Source organism: Sardina pilchardus, chromosome 18 (assembly GCF_963854185.1).
Source record: "Sardina pilchardus chromosome 18, fSarPil1.1, whole genome shotgun sequence".
In the NCBI taxonomy this organism is placed as follows: Eukaryota; Metazoa; Chordata; class Actinopteri; order Clupeiformes; family Clupeidae; genus Sardina; species Sardina pilchardus.
In genome coordinates this window covers 7,340,965-7,365,706 of record NC_085011.1, presented here as the reverse complement: position 1 = coordinate 7,365,706, position 24,742 = coordinate 7,340,965, and the positions used below count along the sequence as shown (strand labels likewise).

At 46.9% G+C, this 24,742-nt stretch overlaps 1 protein-coding gene across 3 annotated transcripts; it reads right to left on the bottom strand.

Moving 5' to 3' along the window:
* Positions 1 to 1,195: 1,195 nt before the first annotated feature.
* psda (pleckstrin and Sec7 domain containing a) lies at positions 1,196 to 24,439 on the bottom strand. 3 transcript variants are annotated; one of them, XM_062519400.1, is made up of 13 exons: positions 24,358 to 24,439; positions 17,992 to 18,177; positions 17,405 to 17,485; positions 16,564 to 16,676; positions 16,252 to 16,310; positions 15,839 to 15,928; positions 8,326 to 8,369; positions 4,869 to 5,059; positions 4,449 to 4,534; positions 4,155 to 4,309; positions 2,783 to 2,927; positions 2,160 to 2,303; positions 1,196 to 1,559 (listed from the first exon to the last, which is right to left on the bottom strand). In XM_062519400.1, the coding sequence occupies exons 1-13, from the start codon at positions 24,399 to 24,401 to the stop codon at positions 1,197 to 1,199; spliced, it is 1,701 nt and encodes a 566-aa protein (XP_062375384.1). In that variant the 5' UTR covers positions 24,402 to 24,439; the 3' UTR covers position 1,196. The 3 variants fall into 3 exon arrangements, with proteins under 3 accessions (XP_062375384.1, XP_062375385.1, XP_062375386.1); XM_062519401.1 differs by having other exon boundaries at positions 4,464 to 4,534; XM_062519402.1 differs by lacking the exon at positions 24,358 to 24,439 and adding an exon at positions 20,135 to 20,619.
* Positions 24,440 to 24,742: the final 303 nt, after the last annotated feature.

Below are 24,742 nucleotides of genomic sequence, written 5' to 3'. Positions count from 1 at the left end.
GCACTTGCATTGCAGGGGTGAGCAGTGAACAACAGAGCCTGAGTACAGACTGACCTTGCCAAGGTCCAGTCGTGTAGACCAAACATTTTGTTCAGCTCAGCTCATAAAAACATTAGCAGATATTATGTCGACTTCATATATATACAAATACAATTCACAGGATGTGGAGTAGAGCAGTGTGCATTCACACTGAACAGTCACTTCATCACTTCATTGTCAGTTTGCTTCCCTTCTGTTTGACTTTGACATTCATAACGGTCAGTCAGGAAAGAGATTTCTTCACTAATGTAGCATGGTAATCAAACACTGGAAGAAATGAAGACAACAGACAAATAAAACAAAATCATAAGCATGCCTTGAACCATGCGTTCAGAAACTTCTAATATACAGTCAGAGTTTTTTTTTTTGTATGAATGACTTGAATGATACTGTGCTTGAAGAGTCCAGTAATGATATGAGATTTTTTTGGAAATGTTTCTAATGCGTAAAAACAAAAAGGAAAAACACAGAAAGTGTCCGTCCCTCTCTTTGTTTGATCCTCCACTATTATGGCAGGCAGCAGTGCAGTCGGCTCAAAGAGTCACTTACAGCTCAGACACTGTAACAACAACATTGCCGTGAAGAGGGGCTTTGTCCTGTACCACTGGTTTGGTCTGTCTGAGGGTTTTACGGATGAATATTTCATAACCCTAAAGCACCTTCAGAAATACATGGCAGGAGGAGAGAGTACCCTAGTTGCCTTCGGAGAAACTTCTCTGTTTTTAAGAGGTTGTCAGAAAGAAAACGCAACCCCCCGAGATAAACAAAGAAGGGGGAAACGATCTGAAGCTGGTGATATTCCCCCAGACAAAAAAAAGGTTGTTGTTTTTCTCCATTCGCCTTCATTCTAAACAACCTTCTACTCCAGGACCAGCCGTCACTTGGCTCACACACTACTCGTTCCCTTCTGCAAACAGTACAGTACATGTTGCATGGACGAGTCAGCCACACAAGGATGTGACCACAACAACCCGGTCCACCCCATAAATCTCACTCCTCTTCAGTGAGCCGTCAAACAGGTTGTGGTGGGTCAAGGGCTTCCTTTTCCTCACACCCCCCCTCATCTGCCCAGCCACCCATAACCTCTTCTCCACCCCCACCCACTCCCTGCCTCCGCCTCCCCCTCCAGCTCCCCCTCCAGCAACAAGCGTCCCCCTTCACTGTTTGACGGCCTTCCTGTAGCTGTGCCTCTGTCCCTCGGAGCGCTTGCCCCGCCTGCTGCTGCTGCTGCTGCCCGCGCTGGCGCCGGCGCTGGCACTGCTCCGGCCGGCCGCTCCGCTCCGCTCGCTGCTGCTGCACTCGGCGCTGCCCGCCGCGCTGCTCCCGCTGGCACTGCCCGCGCTGCCCGCGCTGCTGCTGCTGGCCTGGCTGCTGCACGTCTCCTGGGCCAGCGTGGGGCTGGAGTGGGCCCGCTGGAGCCCGCTGTCGGCGAAGAGGCGCGCCTCGAAGGCGGCCAGGTCCGACTCGCCGCTGCGGATCTTGGCCCTCAGCAGCATGGCGTAGGTCCCGTAGCGGGTTTTCTGCCGCGGGAGGAGAAGAGAGAGCAGGAAGGTCAAGTTATGGTCTAATGTGTTGTTGTCTAAGCATATGCTATTATTCAAACATCCAACATCAGAATAACAATTAACAATAGCAAACATACGCTAACATTGTAACTTGGTATTTGGTAACTTGGTAATCAATTGTGGTAAAACATCCAATTAAAAATAAAAGCAACAGTAAACAACAACAACAACAACAATATCATAATAATAATAATAATAATGTAGGTCCATGTATTGTATGTTGCATGAATTGATAAGGAAAATAGCTTAACCTTAGTCTTAGACTTGGCAAACAAACTATCAACGAAACTAAAAATTCCATTTTAAACAAATGACAGTCCACATGTGTTGGCAGAAAAAGGGTTTCGGCCCCATAAAGGGTTTAGTGAATCAGGACAGGCGGGTGACCTTGAACCTGTGAAGCTGACTGCTTTGGTGTCTGAATAATGCATGAACTGAAGTCACGTATGAATTACTCATAGTGTGGTGGAGAAAGCCACGCTGATAAATACTGTAGCCTTCGCTAAGATGACCATGAATTTATGGAGTGGGTGGTGAGGAGAGAGACCAACTCACCTCAAAATCCAGATACTCTTCCCGCTGCTTGTACTCCTCCAGCTCACGACCTTTGAGCTTCCGCTCTAGGGGAGCGGTACGCAGTTCTATCAACTCGGAGGACACCGCCCGAAATCGTGTTTCATGGGATTGGACTTGCTCCTCCTGTGGACAAAGAAACCTCTTCATGATAAAAAGCTCCGGTACACTACTTTTATTCATAGGGACGTCCACATACATCATCAGCAGGTGTGAGTGACTATGTACTTAACCTTCCGGTCAAGAGCTACTATTGTCACAGTTAATGTTACATGAGTTCATCTCCTAAAACTATCATCAATCATTTTTGAGAAAAGAGCAATTGAAAATCCAGAATAAAATGACCATCATTCTATGAAATGTATTTTCATATACTGTATGATGCTATATTATTTTAAGAAACATAAGAAAAGTATAAGAAAATATATTTCACAACAAATTATTTTATTTTCAATATTGAAATATATATATTTCAATATTGAAAATAAATAATTGAGCCTAATGCTACATTGTCACCCCAGAACAAACAGCCTCTTAAAACTGGTCAACCCTAAGCCCTACAGCCAGACTGTATTACACATAGTCAGAACCAGGTAGAGCCTTACCTGTGTGAACTTTGTGGTCGATCCTGGCAGCAGAGGTCGGCTGAACTTCTTCTGGGAGCCAATGGCCGCCGGAAAGGGAGGGGCCGAGAACATGGACGCCACTGTGTTTATGCGGGTGATCCAGGACTGCATCTGCTCCGCATTCCTGCCAGCGGCAAACAGAGAGAGAGACAGAAAAAGATAGAGACAGAGAGAGAGAGAGAGAGAGGGAAAGAGGGAGAGAGAGAGAGCTGCTCAGAGAGGACAGGACAGGCCGCTCGTCAGCTCTGTCCAGTGATGTGACAGACGAGGACTCCTTCATCCCAGAATAGCCTCCTAAAGCCCTGTGTGGAGACTCCAGATAGGAGATGAAAGGCTATTCTTGGCAGTATAAAGCTCATAGACGGACACTGAACTGACTGGTGTGACAGACTTTGTTTGTTATTCTTGGGCAATGAATGTGACCAGTACTGCGCAGGGAGAGCCGACTCAATGTCCCCTTGTTTAGCGGCCACACTGAACAATAATTCACAGAGCTTCTAAAAGGCTCCCCGGTACTAAACTAACAAAGGGTGAGTGAGCTGTGCTTTCCAGCACTCCCAGAAAAATGCATGAGGAGTCGTTGTTGCTAGTGCCTCTGCTGATGCCTGAATAAGCAAACAGCTCCGTGTGAGTAGCAGCAGGACTTGAAAGAAGCGTGAGGTGGGGGGTGGGGGAGGGGGGCTGTGTGGAGCTGTGTGGGGCTATGTGGGACGAGGCAGCCAGCGGCCACTGGAGCTGCGCTCGGGCTCGGTGTCCCCGAGGAGTTAGACGCCAGGCCAGGCTGCCCGTCTGAGCCCCGAGCTCATCCACAACACGACGGTGCCAGTCATGCATTTAAACAACACTCGGCCAGTCCACCGCTCACTCGTCTGCACCTGTCCCGCAAAGAGACTTCTAGAGGATGCTACTAACGGCCGCCTCCTGGTCAATGTGGGTTCATTTTGATGCAATATGCATGATTAATCAGCATTTATTTGATTTATTTATTTATTTTATTATTTCAGGACAATGCGCATTAATGAACATATACTGTACAAGGTACATGTAAATGAGCCAGATTATAGCCCAAGGGCTAATTTCCATCTGTTGTCCAATGTAGGCAGGTTAGGTGTTCTTAGCATTATTTGTTTCCCTTCTCAATCTTATCTGAGAGAAAAACAGCCAGTACTTCAGTCAGTTTAGTCTTTTTAGGACAATCCTGAAAACTGAAGTGATTATGGTCACATCATGCTAAGTGTTTTGCATGGTTTATGAATAAAGCATCACTAACTGTGTCTTTAGAACACACAGGCTGATCCTGGATCAGAGAGACTGGAGCTGTCCTCAAGGAACAGAGAGGCGAGAGACTTACGGGGCCTGGAAGAGGAAGACCCTCCAGTCGGCTGTGCGCAGGTAGAAGACGTTGGGCCTCTTGCTGTAGTCCGACGCTCTCATGGCCAGCGAGTGATGAATGGACACAGCGTTCTTCAAGTCCTCATCAGTCAGCTTGTCGGGCCGGTACTCTCCCTTTCACACAGAGCAGAGTGAGAATGAATGAATAACTAAGAGATTAATAACTACGAGATCAAGTATGTGTGTGTGTCTGAGAGAGAGAAAGAAAGAGAGAGAGAGAGAGAGAGAGAATATGAGGACTGAACCGTTTTACCTTATTGCCATTTACCTTTTGCAGGTACAAAACAAGGCCCTTCAAAATGGCGTAGAATGACTTCCATCCGCGTTTACCTCGGGGGGCTGAGAAAGATAACACACATTTACATCAGCAAGTGCATGTGTGTAAGTAGACTCTTTTATCTATGGTGACTCATAGCACCGCAAAGGCAACAGCTCTCCTGGGAACTGAGAGAATGAGTCCGCCTATGAATAGCCCTGAGTTTTACTGCCAATTACCTGCTTGTCAGTTTAAATGGGGATAAATACCATACAGACTGCACAACAGAACATAAAAGTAAAGTAACACGCCATGTTTTTTTCCAGATGGCACATTTAAGAGAGTTGAAAAGCAGCGAGGGGCCCCCCGTATTCCCTGAGTTCAGGGTCTTGTGTGTCTGTCCGTGGTGGAACTCACTCCGTTTGCCGTCGATGTCGGCGTGGACCTTGCGCACGAGGAAGCCGTTCTTGTAGAGCTGGGCGTTGGACTGCTGGGCCACGCTGACCAGCGGGTTGCCGCCGCTGTTGATGCGCTTCATCGTGTGGGACGCGGAGTCCGTGCGGCTCTCCGCCAGCTCCGAGAAGGACTTCCGCAGCTCCTCCTCGTCTCTGCGGAGGATGGCAACATCAAAGGATTACGGCAGGAAAGCATCTTTTAGATGAGGAAATACAGGTGCAATACTATTGACCTTGCATTGTGATACGTTTCTGCATTACAAGGTGATTATTGTTATGATCTCTGGAAAAGGACACTAAGCACTGTGTGTTCACAGAATAGCCGTAGTCACTAATTTGGCAATTACCTAAAAAAATAACTATAAAATGTTTTAAAATGCTTAAAAGGGAGATGCAGACATATTGACTGCTCCCATTCACATTTAAATAGGTCTCCTCCATAAATAAGAAATACTGTGACACTACCCTGGTTAACTTAATCTTGTTCCACTCTTTGCCTTTGTGTCATTTTCTTTCCACTCCTCTTTGTTCCCAGACTTTGTCTAAATAATCTGTGATCTCTTTCCAGCCACTCACCGAAATTGCTCTCTCCCTCTCTCTTTCTCTCTCCCTCTCTCTCTTAATTTCTCCCTCCCTCTCTCTCTCTCTCTCTCTCTCTCTCTCTCTCTCTCTCTCTCTCTCTCTTTCTGCTCATGATTAGATATTGTCAGGTCTGGGTTGAGAAGTGCATTTCATTTCAGAGTTCTCAGACCAGCTCAGATTTCCGGGAATGTGTTCTGATGGTTCACCAGGGTCCAGTCACCCGCACAGAGACGGAGAGAGAGAGACGGAGAGAAAGAGAGACGGCGGCATCTGAATAAATCTAGCAGTGGTCTGCACCCACAGCACGACAGAGTCTGAATCCGTCATGTCTGCACAAATCCGGTCAAGCAGTGTTCCCCTGGCACGTCCTCCAGTGACTCTCTGTGCAGACATGAATAAAATATTTCCTAAATGCTCTTCATATCTCTGCCACTGCCACCATCAAGGGAAGCCTATTTGTCAGGTCATTGACTTAGCAGTCCACAACCTCTGTCTTCCTTTCAGTCTCTCTCTCTTTCTCTCTCTTTCTCCCTATACTCTATGTTCTGACTGGGTCAACAAAACCCTTCATGTGCGAGTTTTAGAGAGCAGATATCACAGAGGGGGATACGGGAAAATGGATCCCCTCCCCTCCAGAATGTTGAATGAATGCAACGCACGCAGGCCCTAATCCATAAAAGCTCTCATCTCAGCCTTAATGGGGTAGCCTGTGGGGGCTAGGACACCCTGGAGGGACCGCGTCTTTAAGACCCGCTTGGTGACAATCTCCATCACCGCGTAAAGACATATAAGGCACCGAGCACTCTCATCGGCTCTCTCATCTGTTGCTTGGTAACTGCTGGCCTTTCTGTGAGCGTCGAGGAGAGAACGAGAAAGGGAAACACAGATGGGTAGAGGAGTGGAGAGCTGGACATAGAAAAAAGAAATGCATAACTGTGGGAGTAACTGTATGGAAAACAAGGAGAGTACAGAGAAAGAGAAGAACTGTATAGAGAGATAGATGGGTGGATGAATGAATGGGTGGATGGATGAATATGGATGGATGAACAGATAGATAGATGTCCTGAAAGATAGTTAGATGGATAGAAGGATGCATGGATGATTGGATGAATGGATGGGCAAGATTGAGAGATGCACTTGCACATCACACTCCCAAAGTGCCCACATGGGACGTGAAATGAAAAGGTGCTGGAGAGAGAGGAGAGAGAGAGGATGGAGAAGGAGAGGCAGCCTAGCAGAATAGGATGGAGGGAGCCAGAAAAAGGGAGAGACAAAGAGAGAGAGAGAGAAAAGGAGAGATGGAGAGAGAAATGAAGACATGGAGAGAGAGAGAAGGGAGAGATGGAGAGAGATAAATAAAGACATGGAAAGAGAGAAAAAAGAGAGATGGAGAGAGAGAAATAAAGACACAGAGAGAGAGAAAGGGAGAGAGAGAAAGGGAGAGAAGGAGAGAGAGGGAACGAGAAAAGTAGAGAAGTAGGGTGCGGGGCCGAGGGAGATTAAAGTGGAAAGCGCCTGAATGAAAGAGAATGGCAGAATAGAAGGAGAGGAGACGGCGCTCCCACTGCTCGCGCTCAGAAGAGCCCCAAAGCCCCCCCGGGCGTGAGCAGCACAGCCACAGCACAGCACAGCACAGCACAGCACAGCACAGCACAGCACAGCACAGCACAGCACAGCACAGCACAGCACAGCACAGCACAGCACAGCACAGCACAGCACAGCACAGCACAGCACAACACAGCACCTCTGGAGGAGGCACAGCAGCACAGCAGAGTACAGTACAGTATGTGGATGTACACCATCCGTGTGTGTGTGTGTGTGTGTGTGTGTGTGTGTGTATACACCATGTGTGTGTGTGTGTGTGAGAGAGAGAGAGAGAGAGAGAGAGAGAGAGAGAGAGAGAGAGAGAGAGAGAGAGAGTGTGCGCGCGTGTGTGTGTGTGTGTGTGTGTGAGAGAGAGAGAGAGAGACAGAGAGATTGTTTGTTTGTGTACCTGCATGCTTTGATGTGTGTTTGTGTGTGTTTGAGTGAGTTCCTTCTGCACATCTGTGAATGAAATAGCACACACAGGGAGCGCACTGTGAGAGAAGTAATGACCCACATACGGTATGTGTGTGTGTGTGCGCTAGTGTGGCTGACATCCGCATGTTTGTTTGGAGATGTGCATTAGATAGATGCCAAGGTTGCCAATGCGTGAGTGTGTTTGTGTGTGTGTGTGTGTGTGTGTGAGAGTTGATATGTTTGCAATGAAAAGGAGAGTGTGTCTGTATGTACTGTATGTGTGTGTGTGAGTGTGAGTGTGAATGTCCTCGCCACTGAGACTCCAACCTGTAATTACAGTGTGGGACTGGGGAGCTGTAGCCATGGCAACAATGTCTAGAAAGCCAAAGTCTAAATGAGGGGCTCAGGGCATCAGTGGGCTAGTCCACAGCTAGTCCTCAACACGCCCAAGCAATCACACACACACACACACACACACACGCACACACACACACACACACACACACACACACACACACACACACACACACACACACACACACACACACACACACACACACACACACACACACACACACACACACACACACAAAGAGAGAGAGAGAGCGAGAGAGGGAGAGGGAGAGGGAGAAAGACTACCGATCCAGGTTCACCTCTTCAGCATTTATATTGTTTGTCGATAGTTCACTACTCTATGTGTTGTTATCCTATTTTATCCATCCATGCCTTGAAGAGATACATGTACAGTATCTTAAGGGTATATGGTTGTAGCTCAAAAAAAGAAAAAAATGCATATAGATAACAATCAGTGGTGGAGACATGGTTGTGACACTTACATGGTCCATTGCAACTTCTCATTCTTGATTGAGTGGTACAATGCCTGTGGAGACAAAATAAAACACTGTTAAACAATGTGATATTCAATGAATACCACTGTATGTGTGCATGTGTGTGTGGCCTAGTTTTGTGTATGCATGATTGATGGTCTGTGTGTGTGTGTGTGTGTGTGTGTGTGTGTGTGTGTGTGTGTGTGTGTGTGTGTGTGCGTGTGGGTGCGTGCATGCGTGTGTGCGTGCATGCGTGTGTGTGTGTGTGTGTGCATGAGAGAGAGAGAGAGAGAGAGAGAGAAAGAGGTAGTCTGATTGTGTTATAAGGGTGGCAGAATGGACTGAAATTCAAAATAAAGCTATTAATAGTTTGATTCACTCAGTGATTCAAACATCATCATGCATAATCCAAATAATAATCTAAAGGGGAACTATGCAGTTTTTTTTATCTTAATTGACCTTAACTAAACAGCTTTGGAATCATTGGAATGGTTATGTGGCTTTTTTGGGGGTTGAATTCTGGCCGTCTTGCTTCCACCTAGCGCCCGTGAGTGGAAAAACCAGCCTTGCAACTTTGGGCTGGCGGGCTGCTGCACTGAGAAGCCTCGTGATCATGTTCGCGATGTAACAAATTGCTTTACTGCACTTCACATATACTGTGCCAGGCACCGACTAGAACGAGGTGGCGATGGAGTTTCCCAGATATTTGTCATGGCAGAGCTAGCAAAAAGAAACAGAAAGCGAGTAAACCGTTGTCAGAGGAACAAGGAAAGAGAAAATGACAGACTGACCGATTGAGGAGCGTCGCAAAATATATACGCTAAAGCTAGGGGGAGCTCTGCAGAGAAAACTGTGAGCAAAACACGAGAAAACAGCAAAGACTCTGATGAAGAGAAGATTTCCCAAACTGCATAGTTTCTCTTTTAAGAAAAGCAAAATAAACAAAATAACAGAAACAATCTGGTCCAACATCCAACACCTTCAAACAAAAAGTTGAAAGAATGAATAGTGTCTTTATTTTCACCCTCCACCAACCACAACCAAAACTGACCCATTATTGACCCAATCCTCAAAGATTGGAAGCAAACATCCAGAGATGCCCACTGCTTAAAAGACCAACAAAAAAACACCAATATCGAGGCCGAAACATGGGCATCTCATAACATCTGTGTGTTCTCATGCGTGCAGCGAGTACCTTCTTCCTACGCGTCTGTGGGTGGTTTTGCCCATCCTGGATCTTCCCAAGGAGGTCAGGGAAGGCCAGAGGCTTGAGCGAGCGCGAGCGTGGGGCCTTAGTGTAGTTGAAGGGGTCCATGACCCTGAAGTCCCGCCCGCAGCGGACCGAGCACAGCGATCGCGAGCGGTGGCGCCCAGTGGAGTGGATGCTGTTCAGCCCGATCATGATGAGGTTGTGGCAGGGTTCACAAAACAACTCAAAATGGGCTCCAAACTCCTAAATGAGTCACAGTGAAGTTTGAGGTGATCCAAGTTCCTTGTATCCCTTTTGTTGAGGTTTATTGTTTTTTTATGAGAAAAAAATCTTGGGGTTATTTTGAAAGTTTTGAACCTTCTTCTCCGAAGACATCCCCAAGCAACGCACCCAGCAGATGTCTCAGTTTCTCGGTGGCTGTGCTAAACAATTGCTGTCGAGTCGTCCTCGGGGCATGGTGGAAAGTGTGACATGCGATTGAAGCCCACACAGCGGACTTTTGGGGCGTAACGCATCCACCGCTACTTCTCAAGCAAACCAAGGAGCGAGGTGCCGCGAGGATCCTCTTCCGCCATTTTTCCCGACAAAACTTTCCCACTCCGTGTCCAGCAGAACACGCAGAAGAATCTCTCGAATGCCTCTCATTCCCAGTAAGAACAGTGGTGTCCGCATGTCTTTCTCATCACACGGAGACGCAAGTGGAGCAACTTCGCCAACGCACTGTAGACGTGAGCGTTGGAATCGCTACTAACGAGTAATGATCTCAGCGTCTCGTGGTCTTCCCGAGATTTGTCACCCACTCAGTAGCACCCCCTAGAAAATCCCCCCCTTGCAAGTGATGTCACATGGCATCTTCCTCTGGGACAAAAACAGAAACACACACATACAAACACATAGACTCTCCTCTCTCACAGGGAAGGTGCCAACAAGACTGGCAGTGAGACCCTGCAGGCGATGGAGCGTGTATTGATCAGGCTGTCATGTGCCGTGCCTCTGGAGGTCCAGGGCAGGGATCCCTCTGCTCTCCCCTCGGTGGACGCTCCTCCCCAGCCTGGAGCACGGCAAACTTACAGCAGCTGCGGCTCCACTTCTCCTGTGCACCAAGTCGTCTCCAGAAACACTTTCCTTCTCTCCTTCGCTGCTGCTGCTCTCCTCTTCCAGCGGTGGAAGTGGAAGCTCAGAGATTATTCCTGCGAGGGAACAAAAGGTTCTTTTTCCTCTTTCCACAGCTGCTTCTGCCTTTCGTCCACACACGTGCGCGCCTGCTCCTTTTGTGTGGTGCACGCTCAGGATCTGCTCTCGTTCACGTTCTGGTTCTTCGTTCTTCGTTCTCCCTCTCTCTCTTTCTCTGTCACACACTCTCACACTGCCGTGTCACCGGAGAACAAAATGGTCAGGCTCACAGTGCAAAGCATCTAATGAGGACTGAGTATGCTCGCCCTCCCTCTTCCCTGCTCACCCCCCTCCCCCCGGCACACACACACACACACACACCCTCCCTCCGTATCTTCCCACCTCCCTCTCCCGCTCGCTCAATGCGCATTTCTTTTCAGCGGGAGCAGCGAATCACGGCCGCCGCTTTTCCCTCTAATCCCTCCTCCCTTGAAGTGTCAATCTCATCCCAGAGAGCATGGCTTTATTCCTCCTCCTCCTCCACCTCCACCACCTCCTCCTCCTCCTCCTCCTCCTCCTCGTCCACCTCCGGCCCCGCTTAGACCACTGCCCGTCTCTCACAGGTGTCCCCTCCCACGGGTCTCCCCGCACGGGTGTGACAATTGCCCAGGAGACGGGCCGCGGTGTTTCCCAGAGCAGAGAGAGAGAGAGAGAGAGAGAGAGAGAGAGAGAGAGGCGTTTCCACCTGTTGCGTCTCTTCTCATCCTTCCCACTGAGGGGGCAGTGAAAGCCTTCTGTGAGAGAGCGGCGGATGGTGGGATCCTCACCTACCTACACGCCTGTGTGTAGGTGAAATGTTTATGTAAAGACAAGGCTGGCTGGCAGGGAGTCAGGGCACGGTTCGGGGGACGGAGAGAGAGAGAGATAGAGAGAGAGAGAGAATGAGAGAGTGAGTGAGAGAAAGAGATAGAGAGAATGAGTGAATGAGAGAGAGAGATAATAAGAGAGTGAGAGAGAGAGAGAAAGAGAGAATGAGAGAGTGAGTGAGAGAGAAAGAGTAAGAGAGTGAGAGAGAGAAAAATAGAGAGAATGAGAGAGTGAGAGAGATAGAGATAATACGAGAGTGAGAGAGAAAGCCGGATTGCTCATTTAGTGCAACGATTTATTTTTGGAAACGGCGAAATGTATCTCAACACATTTAAATGGCTGATGTTATCTGCATGCTCAATCCTGTATAATGTGCACTCTGCCCCTCTCTGCTTTTCCCACCCTCCTCCTGTTAATCCCGAACCTCCTGCTCTCTTCAGCTTCTCTCTTCACTCCTCTCCTCTCCTCTCCTCCTCTCCCCTGTTTCTCCTCTCCTCTCCTCTACTGTCTTTTCTTTATTTTTTAAGACACTCGCTCCCCCTCTCTCCCCCCCGCTCCCCCTCTCCCTCCTTCTCTCTCTCTTCCCCTCTCTCTCTCTCTCTCTCTCTCTCTCTGCTCCTCTAGACAGCTCAGGGACTCAGCAGCACCCTGTAGAAAGCCTTTAATCAAATGTGACCTCCTTCCTCTGAATCTGCCCAGTCTGCCAGGGCTGTCTCTCTGTGGTATTCCAGCACCAAGGCTGCTGCTGCTGCTGCTGCTGCTGCTGCTGCTGCTGCCGCTGCTGCTGTTCTCCCCTCTACCCATGTACACAGAAAGGGTAAGCAGCGCGCGCTAGACTGTGACAGACAGTCGCTCCGGAGCCCTTTGGCAGTTCCACCGCTTCCCGTCAATTATGCACTGCTTGCCACTTGTCCATGGCAGTTGTGCGCAAATAAGCAACACTTCGGCAAGAGCTGTGCAATATGAATATCCATGATGAACTTCCACCCAATTCTCAGTGCTGTAGTCCTTGATGCAACATACAGTGAACACAGTATAGGACGCTTAGCAATTAAAATGTTTAAAACATTGTAGGCTGATGCATAATTCATTTGGAACGGAGCGCTGTAAACTACAATCGGCCCCTTTGAACAAAAAGCAGATTCTGTGCATATGAATTATGGGTACCTGCATAACAAATGTCTTCAGCACCATACGCTTGGCGCACATTAGAGCAGGGTGATCAGGCACATTTGACCATCATATGCGGTACATGTAGTCCATCATATGCATGGAAGGACGTGCCTTCACCTTACACTTTGAGCAATCAGAGACATACAGTAGGCGGTCCCACCACAGATTATGCTTCGCCACAATTCACAAGTCATATGTAAATGTGGAAAAGATTAAACTGAAACCAGAGAGTGAAATAGAACAGAACGGACAGAGGAAGGGGCTCAGAGTAAAAGAGAGAGAGAGAGAGAAAGAGAGAGAGGGAGACAGAAGGGGGGAAAGATGGAGAGAGAAAGAGAGAGATTTGCAACGCCTTTATGATAATACCATGACAAAAATCTCTACCCAGCAGGGGGTCTGTGCGGCAGTCAAACTCTCATTTGCTGAGAGCCATGTCCTCCCTCTCACCCCCTCTCTGCTAATTCCCAAGAGAACACTCACCAGCTGGACACAGCCACAGTCCCCAGCATACAACTGAGCACCTTCCACCACCACTACCACCACTCCTCACCTGTTGCACCATACCATGGCACATCAGGCTCAAACACACACGCACACACGCACGCACGCACGCACGCACACACACACACACACACACACACACACACACACACACACACTCCACTTTATCCCCAACACACAATATCACGCAGTCATAAAGTGATCAGGCATAATAAGAGGACAGAGACAGACAGAAAGAGAGAGAGAGAGAGAGAGAGAGAGAGGAAAAACAGAAGAGATGAGAAAATGAATGAAATGAGAGAAACAGCCAGCAAACTGGATATAAAAGAGAAAGAGAAAGACTGAGAGACACAGACAAGAGAGATGTACGTATAGGTACTGTAGTGTAGAGGCTGAGCTGTAGGAGATGTATGCTGATGATGAGGGAGAGAGATCTGGTGATGTACCGTACTGTAGGTGGTGATATAGATTACAGGCCGGGGGAGGAGTTTAGATGGAGAGCTCTAGAATATTCCAGAGAGAACATACGAATAGTTTACAACAAAAGAGAGCGATAGAGTAGGAAACAGTGAGAGAGCGAGAGAAAGAGAGAGAGAAAGAAAGAAAGACAGAGAGAGAAGGAGAGAGGGAGAGAGAGAGAAAGAAAGACAGAGAGAAGGAGAAGGAGAGAGGGAGAGAGAAAGAGAGAGAGAAGGAGAGAGAGAGAGAAAGAGAAAGACAGAGAGAGGGAGAAGGAGAGAGAGAGAGAGAGAGAGAGAGATAGAGAGAGTAACAGGAGGAGGAGTTTAGATGGAGAGCTCTAGAATATTCCAGAGAGAACATACGAATAGTTTACAACAAAAGAGAGCGATAGAGTAGGAGAGAGATAGAGAGAGTAACAGGACCTAAGAGATAGAGGGAGAGAGAGGTGCCGGAGGAGAATCAAATCGGTTGTCCATCTCTGTGGGAGGCAGGGCAGCTGAGTGGAGCTCAGCCAGAGGTGGGTGGACGTTAAGTGGAGAGGAGGAAGGCAGCGCATGGACACGGGGAGGAGAGGAGGAGTGCAGTCATGTCAGGGAGGGAGAGGAGAAAGATAGAGAGAAGGAGAGGGGGGGGGGGTGTAAAGGGAAGGAGAGAGATGGGGAGGTGGATGGAGAGGAGGCGATTGAGACACATGCTGAAGAGACTCAGACATGAAACTTGAGGACTAAACGGAACACCAGCTGCTGGAGGGAGGGTATCAGCAGCCCACTGGGTGATACAATATGCATGCGTGTGTGTGTGTGTGTGTGTGCGTGTGCGTGTGTCTGTGTGTGTGTGTGTGTCTGTGTGTGTGTGTGTGTCTGAGAGACAGAGAGAGAGACTGTGTGTGTTGGTGTGTGTGTCGGTGTGTGTGTGTTTGTGTGTGTATGTATGTGTTGTGCATGTGTGTGTTTAAAAGACAGGGAGTGATAAAGCAGTGGGAGGTGATGGTGTTCATAGGGAAGGGTCTAAGGCATGAAGTGAGGGCGAGAAAAGGAGAGAGAGAGAGAGAAAGAGAGAGCGAGAGAGAGAGAGAGAGAGAGAGAGAGAGAGAGAGAGAGAGAGAGAGAGAGAAAGAGAGAGAGAGAGAGAGTGGGAGGGAAAAGGCTTGAGAGGCTCTGATTATATAGCACATTTCCACAGAACAGCGAAGGTGTTGTCATCCGACTCGTGTGTGTGTGGTGAGAGTGCTCAGAGGTAACACATAGCAACAAACGAGTCACTTCCTGTGTACGTGTGTGCGTGTGTGTGTGTACATGTGCGTGAGAGAGAGGAAGAGAGAAAGAAATATTGTGTGTATGTGTGTGTATGTATACTGTAGGTGTGCGTGCGAGCATACACATGCATGTCTGCGTCAATGCATGCGTGTGGTTACTTCCAAAACCACAGTCGATCAAAAAGCGTCTGTTTTGAGAATAACACATTACAAACCCATATACAAACCATTTCAAAGTTCATAAACACATGAAAAAAAACCCAGTATGAATTGCCAGTGAAAACAAATCTGGCAAGGTGTTTCTTTAGCGACTTGATCTAGTATGCTTGATCTGTTCAGAGCATCTGTGGCGCTTGCTGGAGGGGTCTCTGGCCACAGGAAGGTGTTTTAAAGCTTGTGAGCATGCCAGAGTGCTCTCTGTTATAAAGGTGCTATCAGGTGTGGCACTACATTTTAAAAACCGCACCGCCCGCACAAGTAGACCAAGTGTCCTTGAGCGAAGACATGCAGGGCTGGAAGTTTCAGATGATTTATTTGGAACTCTGCACCTTGTCAGCTGATTAACTGCTAATAACATGCCTTCAAACACCCATTAAATCAAGCTTCTCCAGCCCTACTTTGTATTTGTTCTGTAGGTCAGTGGGGGTATCTGAACACTCACCCATCATCTAGTGAGTGGCCCAGATTATGCCCCAACTAGACCACTGTCTCTATATACAGTATCTCTGACTCTCTATCTCTACATCATTAATCCAAAGGACAAATGCAAGACAGCTCTATCAGAACGAGGTAGCAAAAAATGGAGTGGTTCCTTAATTCTGAAACCATATAGGAAATATATACTGATACACCAATATGCAAGTGCTTCTCTCTTTTTCTGTGTGTTTGTGTGTGTGTGTGTGTGTGTGTGTGTGTGTGTGTGTGTGTGTCTGAGACCACACCTTGAGAAGCTCTCTTGGGAAATCCTGGCCATCATTTAACCCTTCCAGGTTGCCAATGAACTGCATGCAGGACATCCTCTTCCCAATGTTCTGCAAAGTGAAAACACACAAACACACACACACAAAGAGTGTGTGAGAGAGAGAGAGAGAGAGAGAAATAGAGAGAGATGACAACAATGCTTTCCTGGTGCTAAAATGTCTCAAATGCATGTAAGTGATGCTGTTTTTTTCTATCAATGTGATTGATTACTTTTCATTTTCATTTAAAAGTATATTGCAATGTAGTTGGCTCTTGAAAAGAATCCAGGACATACGAATAGCCCTTTAATATACTGTATGACTGCTTATGCAGTTCATTCACAGATGTGTTCTCTCCAAAGGGCTTGAGTGTTTCCTGTAAGTTTGACACTCACATGGCCATGCAGGTCTGTGTTGAGCAGCATCAGTGCACAGGTCAGAGTGTGGACGCTATCTAAAACACAAGAAGAGAAAAGCATCCCGTCAGAAAGTGAGTATTAGGGCGCCACCACATGTTCAATCATGGCACTGCAACAGCATTCTGTTGATACGGCATAAGACCAGGGGGGGTATTCCAAGTACGTACAGTAAGTAAGTTAACTCAGAGTAAGTGGTAAACCTCCTACAACACTAAACCACATACTTTGAATACCCCTCTACTCTACAGTACACAAACACAAGACTTGTTTGATTCATAATTAACTGGCCTTCAATGGGAATGGTGTTAGGATTGCACTGGAGATATCTTTTGGAAAAGTGGGAGAGCACCCGCTCTCGCTCCTGTGTTTCCCCCATTAGAGCAAACTCCTTCAGAAAGGCCCTGAGAGACAGAGAGAGGCAGGGAGTACATCAAACACCACAGAACCACAAAAAACACAAAACATCATTCTTACACACTATGGGTGCCTCTCATTTGGTGTTCTATACACCCTCCCTTCCTTCCTCGATCCTCGTCCTCACTGATCTAGATAGAGAATGATGAGGCGGCAACAATGGGATAGTTCATCCAGTGTTTGGATCGAGGATCGAGGAGAGTGTTTGAGAGCCACTCAGAACATTACATCTTCACAATTATTCTATACTTAACTTAACTTAACTTCTATACTTACTTAACAAGGAAAACTTTTCACAATATATTATATGTTTTTTTTTTATTCATATTATCCTTATTTTGTACCAAATCATAAAATTGAAATATTGGGTGCAAAAAATGTCAAACGAATATGTTTGGTTGTTAAAGGAGAAATGCAGCAAGTTTCCACACAGATTCTTGAGGTCCCCGAGAACTGCCGGTACGGAAAAACCAGAAACTATCGGTTTTACCTCGCTCATAATCCCCATATACTGTACATGGAGGCTCATGGACATGCCCCCAGAGTGTACTGCTGTAGCTGCCTGGCGGCACGAGCTGCTGGTAGTAGCAAGTCGAGATGACTGTTTTCATTCTGTTTCATACTGACAGTACTCTATGACCTCAAGAAACAAAGATCTACAGTACATGTGTATGTATGTGAAAACTCGCTGGATTTCTCTCTTTTAAAGTCTCACCTTAGTGCCTGGTCCACTGTCATTCCTGTGAAGTTGAAGAAACTCAGATACTCCTCTGCCACCATTTGGCTGAAGTCATTGCTGCAGAAGGTCATAAAAAAGAGAGACCAGCACAATTCAACAAACTACATCTAAACAAAGCATTCTCAACTACACACATACGAGAGTAGAGACCTTGAGCAAAACTGTGATGTCTAGAACTTTGCCCTGAGTTTCAAGAAAGCTCTTGGGACATTGTAAGAAACAGAAGCCATGGATAGAATGGCTTTAAACAAAACTGCCTCAGGGCACTATGTCTTTAGGGTGGCTGGCTTAATCCTGAATTAGACTGTTGTTTAATATTTCTAAAAGCTTCCAATAGTAATACATGATGATGGATTTTAAGAGGATTTTCTACAGGGCTTTAAGATACGAAATAATAAAAATCACAATATGTGCAGCTTTTCATTTTGTTCCAGTTTTAACAGAGCACTGATTAAGTAAAGTATCACAAACAATGCCATAACAAAGTAGACAAATGTACAGCTTTTCTCACTCCAGGTGTTCCTTCTATTCTTTTTGTCATTCACCACTACGCAAGTTCCTACTTTTTGCCAAGGTGCCTGGCAACGTCTGACTTCCTGAAGCCGTCCAGCTTGTAGAGGCGCTTGGCCAGCCTCTTGGCTGCCTCCAGGTCGGCCTTGTTCCCATTGGACAGGTTGTCTGGACTCCCCAGGGCGAGTCGCTCGGCCACCTCGGGGTCCGACTCCGGGATGTGAAGGCATGGCTTCTCTCTGTAGAGTGCAACCACCAGACATCAGACATTTAGACATAGGGAGGTCAGCTTGTGTATAGGGACATAGGGACGCAAACTGCGCGATCAGATATTAAAGGAACTGTATGTAAGACATGTATTTTAATTAATCATAAAATGGCCCTGACATGTCAGTAGATATTAAGAAATCATGCTCATTTCAAATACTTATATCACTGACAACAGTAGTCAACTGTTGATGTTTACATGTTGTGTTTTGGCCTGACTCGCCACCCTCCACCTATCTACTAATCCCAAAGTCAGTAATGTTTTGGCATCCATGTTGCCAGCTCTGCTCTAGTTACCACAGCTGCGGTCTACACTGGCTACAGTATTTTGAAAGTGATTGCCGTACCATTTTGGGCCAAAATCATACATATGGTTCCTTTAGTTTTTGCGTATGTCTTGTAAGTCAACACGTACAGTAAGAAGGCATTTGTTTTTTACTATAGCTATATAGCTAACATCTCACAAATTGGCTTTTACAACAATTGAACGGAGAAAATAGGAAGAATTGATCATCAGGTCTTGACGAGTCATTTGTTTAAATGTCTCTCCAGAGGAGATGAAAGGACCAGTTATTGTTTGTCTTGAACCAGCTATTGTTTGACTTGTATCTCCTGCCTGCATCTCCTGTTCCAACACTTTTGTTCAACAGCAGCTGCCAATACATTTTTTCCCTGTGAATTTGAGAGATTCACAGGAATGATGACAACAATGTGACATAACACAGTGTATCATGTTGCATTAGAATGGTGTGATGAAGAATGGCATAGGGGAGAAAAGAGAGTAATGGATACTACAACTAAATATGGGCTCGAGGACACGGAACAGTACGCAAACATGCTTGTTGTGTGAGAGTCATAGTGAGCAGTGAGAGTAATGCCAGAAATTATCACCTACTCGAAAACCAAAATTATGTTTGAAGATCTTACGCTGGTGAGTTTTCATCTGCTTCTGTCGTACATGACATGGAATTACTGACAGTTGAATAGAAACATAGAAACAAGACCTGTCACTGATTGCCTCTGGTTTCTGTCAAGCTGTTACAGACTTTGGGTAGCCTTTTACAGTGCCAATCGGGACACCTGCCATCCACATTATACCATATCCATATACAACAGGAAAGAGGCCATACATCCCTCATACATGCATTCATAATCAATAACTACAATATACAGTACAGCAAGACGGCATAACTCTAGCCTGACAGATAGCCGGGCATATTGCACAGGTATATTGATATTAATATTCATCCCCGGAGTAGCATAAATAGATGGTGCTATATCCATCTCACATCCATCTCAGGGATATATTTCATTATAACCTTTTCACCTACAGCAGAAGCAATTGGTGCCTTGGGACCTGTCACACATTTGGTAGTGTGGTCTGCTGTTGAGTGTAGCATTCATGCATAACAGATGGAGGAGTTTATTTGTGCTCCACCACCGCCGCTTCCTTTCTCCAGGCTTATTATTTATGGCAGGCAACTATAAACATTTCTTTCTGTGACCCACATAGGACCCCCTGCCAGAACTCTTTAGTTCCTATTTCAGGCTACACTTTCAGGCTACAGGAGTTCTCGCTCACATTATAAGACTGGAAAATAGTTAAAAGTTGTATTGATTGCAGTTATAATGTGAATCTGAGTTATTATTATTTGAATAATTCTTTAGAATGGTCATTAATGCAGATACAGTGTTACAATATATGTTTGTAGTACACACAGAAGCGTTATCTATCACCTTGTCATCTGAAGTCAAACCTTCTCTAAGAATGATTCTGTCTGTCACTCAAGGACAGGAGAAGAGCTGACATTCAAAACTCACAGAGAGTATGCAATCCAGACTTTCCCTTATACAAACTTCCAAATAGTCTTGCCAAGACAGAGTGCAGAAACTGTACACGTGGAATGAGTCAGAAAGAACCAGGCCTACCTCACAAACAACATGGCCAGTTCTTTAATAGACTGAACACCGGTCTTGCTTGTCCACTTCTCTCCTCACCGGCATTCCTTCAGGTGCGTAGAAAACACATGAATCCACAACCCTAAACGCCCCTCTCTATTACCCGTATGGTTTGCTCCAAAAGGGCCTGCATTAGTCACCTCTTTCCCAACTGGATAGTCCAACTCAGAGGAGGAGGGAAAGGAGGCAGGGATAGTTTCAAAGAGGGGGTTGGTTTGTTTATTCTTAAAACAATGGCTTTGTGCTCCTCTCTCTCAACAGAAGGAAAACGGACAGGGAAAGAAAAGAACTTTCCATCCGGGTTCCGAGGGTAGACATGAACATTCCTCTAGTGAGCAGAGCCATGCCGAGGGAGTGTCAGGCGCGAGCTTCCTCCAGTTTTCCGTCCTTTTCAAAGAGCCTGTGAGATTCAGCATACCCAGTAAGCAAACTCCAGCCCAAGGAGCAGACGGCAGTTCACGAGCCCACAGTCACCACTACTGCAGAGTGAAAACAAGTCTTTTGTAGCTATTCACAAGAGTGTAGACAGAATAACATCCACGCCCTTTTCAGGGACTGGCCTTACCGAAAAGCCACAACAATCACTACCCACATAGTAATGCTCCAATGGGTCAATGACGATGGCCATGATGCTAGCAGTGGGTAAATAGATGGAATCTTCATTTGTATATACAGGTGTCTTAGACAAAGGTGCCACTGCCATGGTTACTGAGGAATGTGCCACACCTAGGGTGGCACCATCAAGAGAGAGAACACACAAGACAGGAACGACTCCACTAATACCTAAGGACACCCAGTACAGGTAAGCATAGGGAGGCTACCGCCTGCCAGGCAACATTTCCCTCCAAGGGGAAAAAACACACAAGCCAAATGATGCTTAAGCTTGAGTGAGTCATCTATTTAATTGAACTGGGGATTCAGAGATTTGAGCAGTCTTTGCCCAAGGATACACACTCTTCAGAGTCCTCTGGAAGAAAATGTCCAGGGGAGCCTTTTCCAAGCTGAAAAGTATTACCACGGCTGAGAGGAGATTGACTGTTCCACTGAGGAATGTGCTACTTCAGTAGATAAACATGTGGGATTCTGTTATCATTGCTCATTCCTTCAGCTCAAACTAGGCCTGGGGATTGCCCTTTATAAAAGCACCAGTGAGTCATGCCCATCCCCTAAGTCCAGCGTGAGCACTGATCTTATAATGCTCTCACAGTAAGTAACCTTCTGGTTAACCTGGGCATTTTGGAAGACATTGTGAAGCATGCAATGTCTTAACAACACTTCCCATATAGGTTTCTTTCCATTAAAACTATATAGTGCTGATGCCATTATATCCGATGAGATAGTATAGCAATGTAGTTGATAGAAGTTGGTAGTTTGTGAAGCATAATAGTAGTCTATTTAGCCAGCCTATAAACCAACTACTAACCCAGACCACAACAGGTGAGGTCGATGCTTGTGGTACTCACCTGTATGTCGCTGGATAGGGAGCGTACAGGTAGCTGTCCTCCAAAGCCCCACCCCCCCAGCACAGCACATAGCGGGCCATGTCAGCGGGGCAAGGGCCCCCTCACCCCCGTCCCGCAACCGGCGCAGTGTACGATCCGCGCCGAGCCCCCTCGTCCTGCCGTCTTTCCGTCCTCATGGACCCCCGCCCTGCGACCCGCCTGGCCTCTGGCCCGGTGCAGCTGGGCCCCCCTCCTCCCGGCAGCTCCGCTCGGTCCTTCAGGAGCTCCGCGCCGCATTTCACCGCATGTTTCAGAGGACAGTGCCGTCTGCCTTGTGCCTCTCTGGTCCCTGCCGCTCCTCGGGTGGCCTGCTAATCTCCTGACAGGACTCCTGCACTCTTTGTAGGATCTCTCTCTCCTGTTAGCTCTCCCTCTATCTCACTCTTCTTTCTCTCTCTCTCTCTCTCTCTCTCTCTCTTACTACCTCCTTTTGGAAGGTCTGTCTATCTTTCGAGGCAACTTTCTAAGCTCCTTTGCTGAAGTTGGAGCAGAAGAAGGTCCTTGCAGGTCTGTGTTGTTCCCAGTAACGATGTTTCTTCGTCAGAGTGTCTCAGCGTCTGTACATCTGTGCTCTGCTCCCTCTCTGTTTGTGTACATCTGACTCTCTCTCTCTCTCTCTCTCTCTCTCGCTCTCTCTCTCTCTCTCTGAGCAGCTTGCCGGCCAGGCTATTTTCTACTGCTGGGATACGGTATGCATTTCCTCTCACTGTGTCAACCCCCTCCTCCCCCCTTTCTCCCCTCTCCCTCTTCCTCTCTTTGTCTGTTTCTTTTACCTTGGCCTTCCCTCGCACTCCTCCTCCTCCGGCATTGTGCAGTCTCTTTCTCTCTACCCTTGGAGATTTGAAAATGAGAACTCTACCGGGGTATTGGAAAGCAAATCAGACACTTCAGGGGAGAAGATTAAAGCTTAAACCAATGTCCATTTGCCTTTGTTGTTTAGTTATGAGATGTTCAATGAAACACTCATATCTGTTTCTTCAGAGACCGATTCAGGCACAGTCACTGCAACTACATTGCAATCTACTTTATGCAATTTACTTAAGACTACTTCATGCCACATGCTACTTCATGCCACCTAATTTTCCGATCGTTATTCAAACTGTTTGAGCTACTACCAAGGACTCATCAGCATTATCTCAAACCTTGAGAATGTAGAGTAGAATGTGGAAGTCTATGTAGATGTCATAGGGACCAAGTATATCTGGCTGAAGTCCAGATCTGATTGGCTACTTAACAGGAAGAGAATGTGCAGAAGGAACCAGGTGTCAGAGCAGCAGGGGGCGGAGTTGCAGAGCCACAGACTGGAAACAGTCAACAGTCATGAGGAGGACTTAGCATATAGTTCTCAAACACTGGAAACAATTACAAATAGGAATACTGGCAGTTAAAAAGTGGCAAAGTCATGTTGATACATGACGCCACCACACCAATATTTATAGGTATTGGCAATCTCAAAGTTTCAGTGCACTTTTGGGAAAGTTAGACACTGTTATTATTCCCACAAAATGTTTATCAACACTAGCGTGCAAGGACAAGGTGCAGACAAAGGATCCAAAACTGTCCCAGATCTTGAATAAAAACAATCTCAGCCTCCATTCCCTGGACACGGAAACCAGCAATGCTCAACATGACTCTCTACTGCCCCCTAGTGGAGTATCTGAAACTACATGAACTACTCAAATGTATTCTAAAAACAGTTTGCATTTTACATTAAGAGCAGCTAAGTGGTTTGAATCCTAAATGGAACAACTTAATCCACCTAAACGAGTCACACAAGTAGCACACACGCATAGATTTATAATTTGGGAAGCAGCAAACCTGACACCAGAATGACAAATTTGTCATCTTGACAATAAATGCGCGAGGAGTTAATATCTGTGAGCCAAGAAAAGGGAGCAGCAACCACTTCACACAGTGGAGATCATTATGGACCCCACGACTACTAAAGAGAAACACACGGAGAGGAGAGAGAAGTAAATGGTGGAGATATTCTAACTGGCGCAGGGAAAGTACATGAGGCGTGTCGGGCGGATTTGCTCCATTATTGAGTAATGGGAAGTCCATTATTACCATATGCTTCACTGTCAAACATCTGCCTCGGCCAGATTAAAGTCTTTCACACAGATACACGGAAGCACTGCAGGCACTTAGCCACTTAGCATTTACTGTGTGTGTGTGTGTGTGTGTGTGTGTGTGTGTGTGTGTGTGTGTGTGTGTGTGTGTGTGTGTGTGTGTGTGTGTTTGTGTGTGTGTGTGAGAGAGAGAGGGGACATGGGTATTGACATTATCTTCTCTGCGTGTAAAGAGTGTAATTGCGTACTGTAGGGGTTTCCCATCCAACACCTATTATTTTTTGTATAGTAATACAAGTTAAGAATGGCAAAAAGAGCAATAGAAAGTCAATAGAAAGTCAATAGAAAATACAATAGAAAACGTATGAAAATGCCTTTAGAAGTGTGTCTGCCATTTGTCCATTTGTACACTGGGTGTAGAGTATGTGTATCTGGACTGAGTGAATGAGTGTGTGCATTTGTGTGTGTGTGTGTAGGTGAGGGGGCCCAGCAAATCTCATTACGCACCTGGAGTTCACCTGAGGGTGGTGCTTGTCTGCAGTCAGTAGGCTTGTGTGTGTGTGTGTGTGTGTGTGTGTGTGTGTGTATGTGCAGAAATGTATATGTCCATCCAACTGACCTGAGTGCAGAGTCCAGGTTGTCGTCGGACATGGGTGCGTCCATGGCGCTGCTGGTGGTGTCGTCCTCTGTTCCGTTGCCCTCCTCCTCCTCCTCCTCCTTGAAGGGCGCCAGGGTCGGGTCCGAGCCCCCGGTCCGGTCCGACAGGGTCATGCCCTCGGCCCGGGCCAGCGGAGCAAAGCCGAGCTCGGTGATCTGCCGCGCGCTGACGCAGATCTGGCTCTGGATCTCCGGTGTGAGGGTCGGCAGGTCAAAGGTGAAGACGGGCGGGCCGCTGGGGGTCATGTCGTCACTGTCCAGGCTGCTGTAGGACGTGCCTTTGGCACGGTGTGACTCCATGATGCTCTCAAAGTGACGGCTGAAGGTGTCGAGGCCCTCAGCCGAGA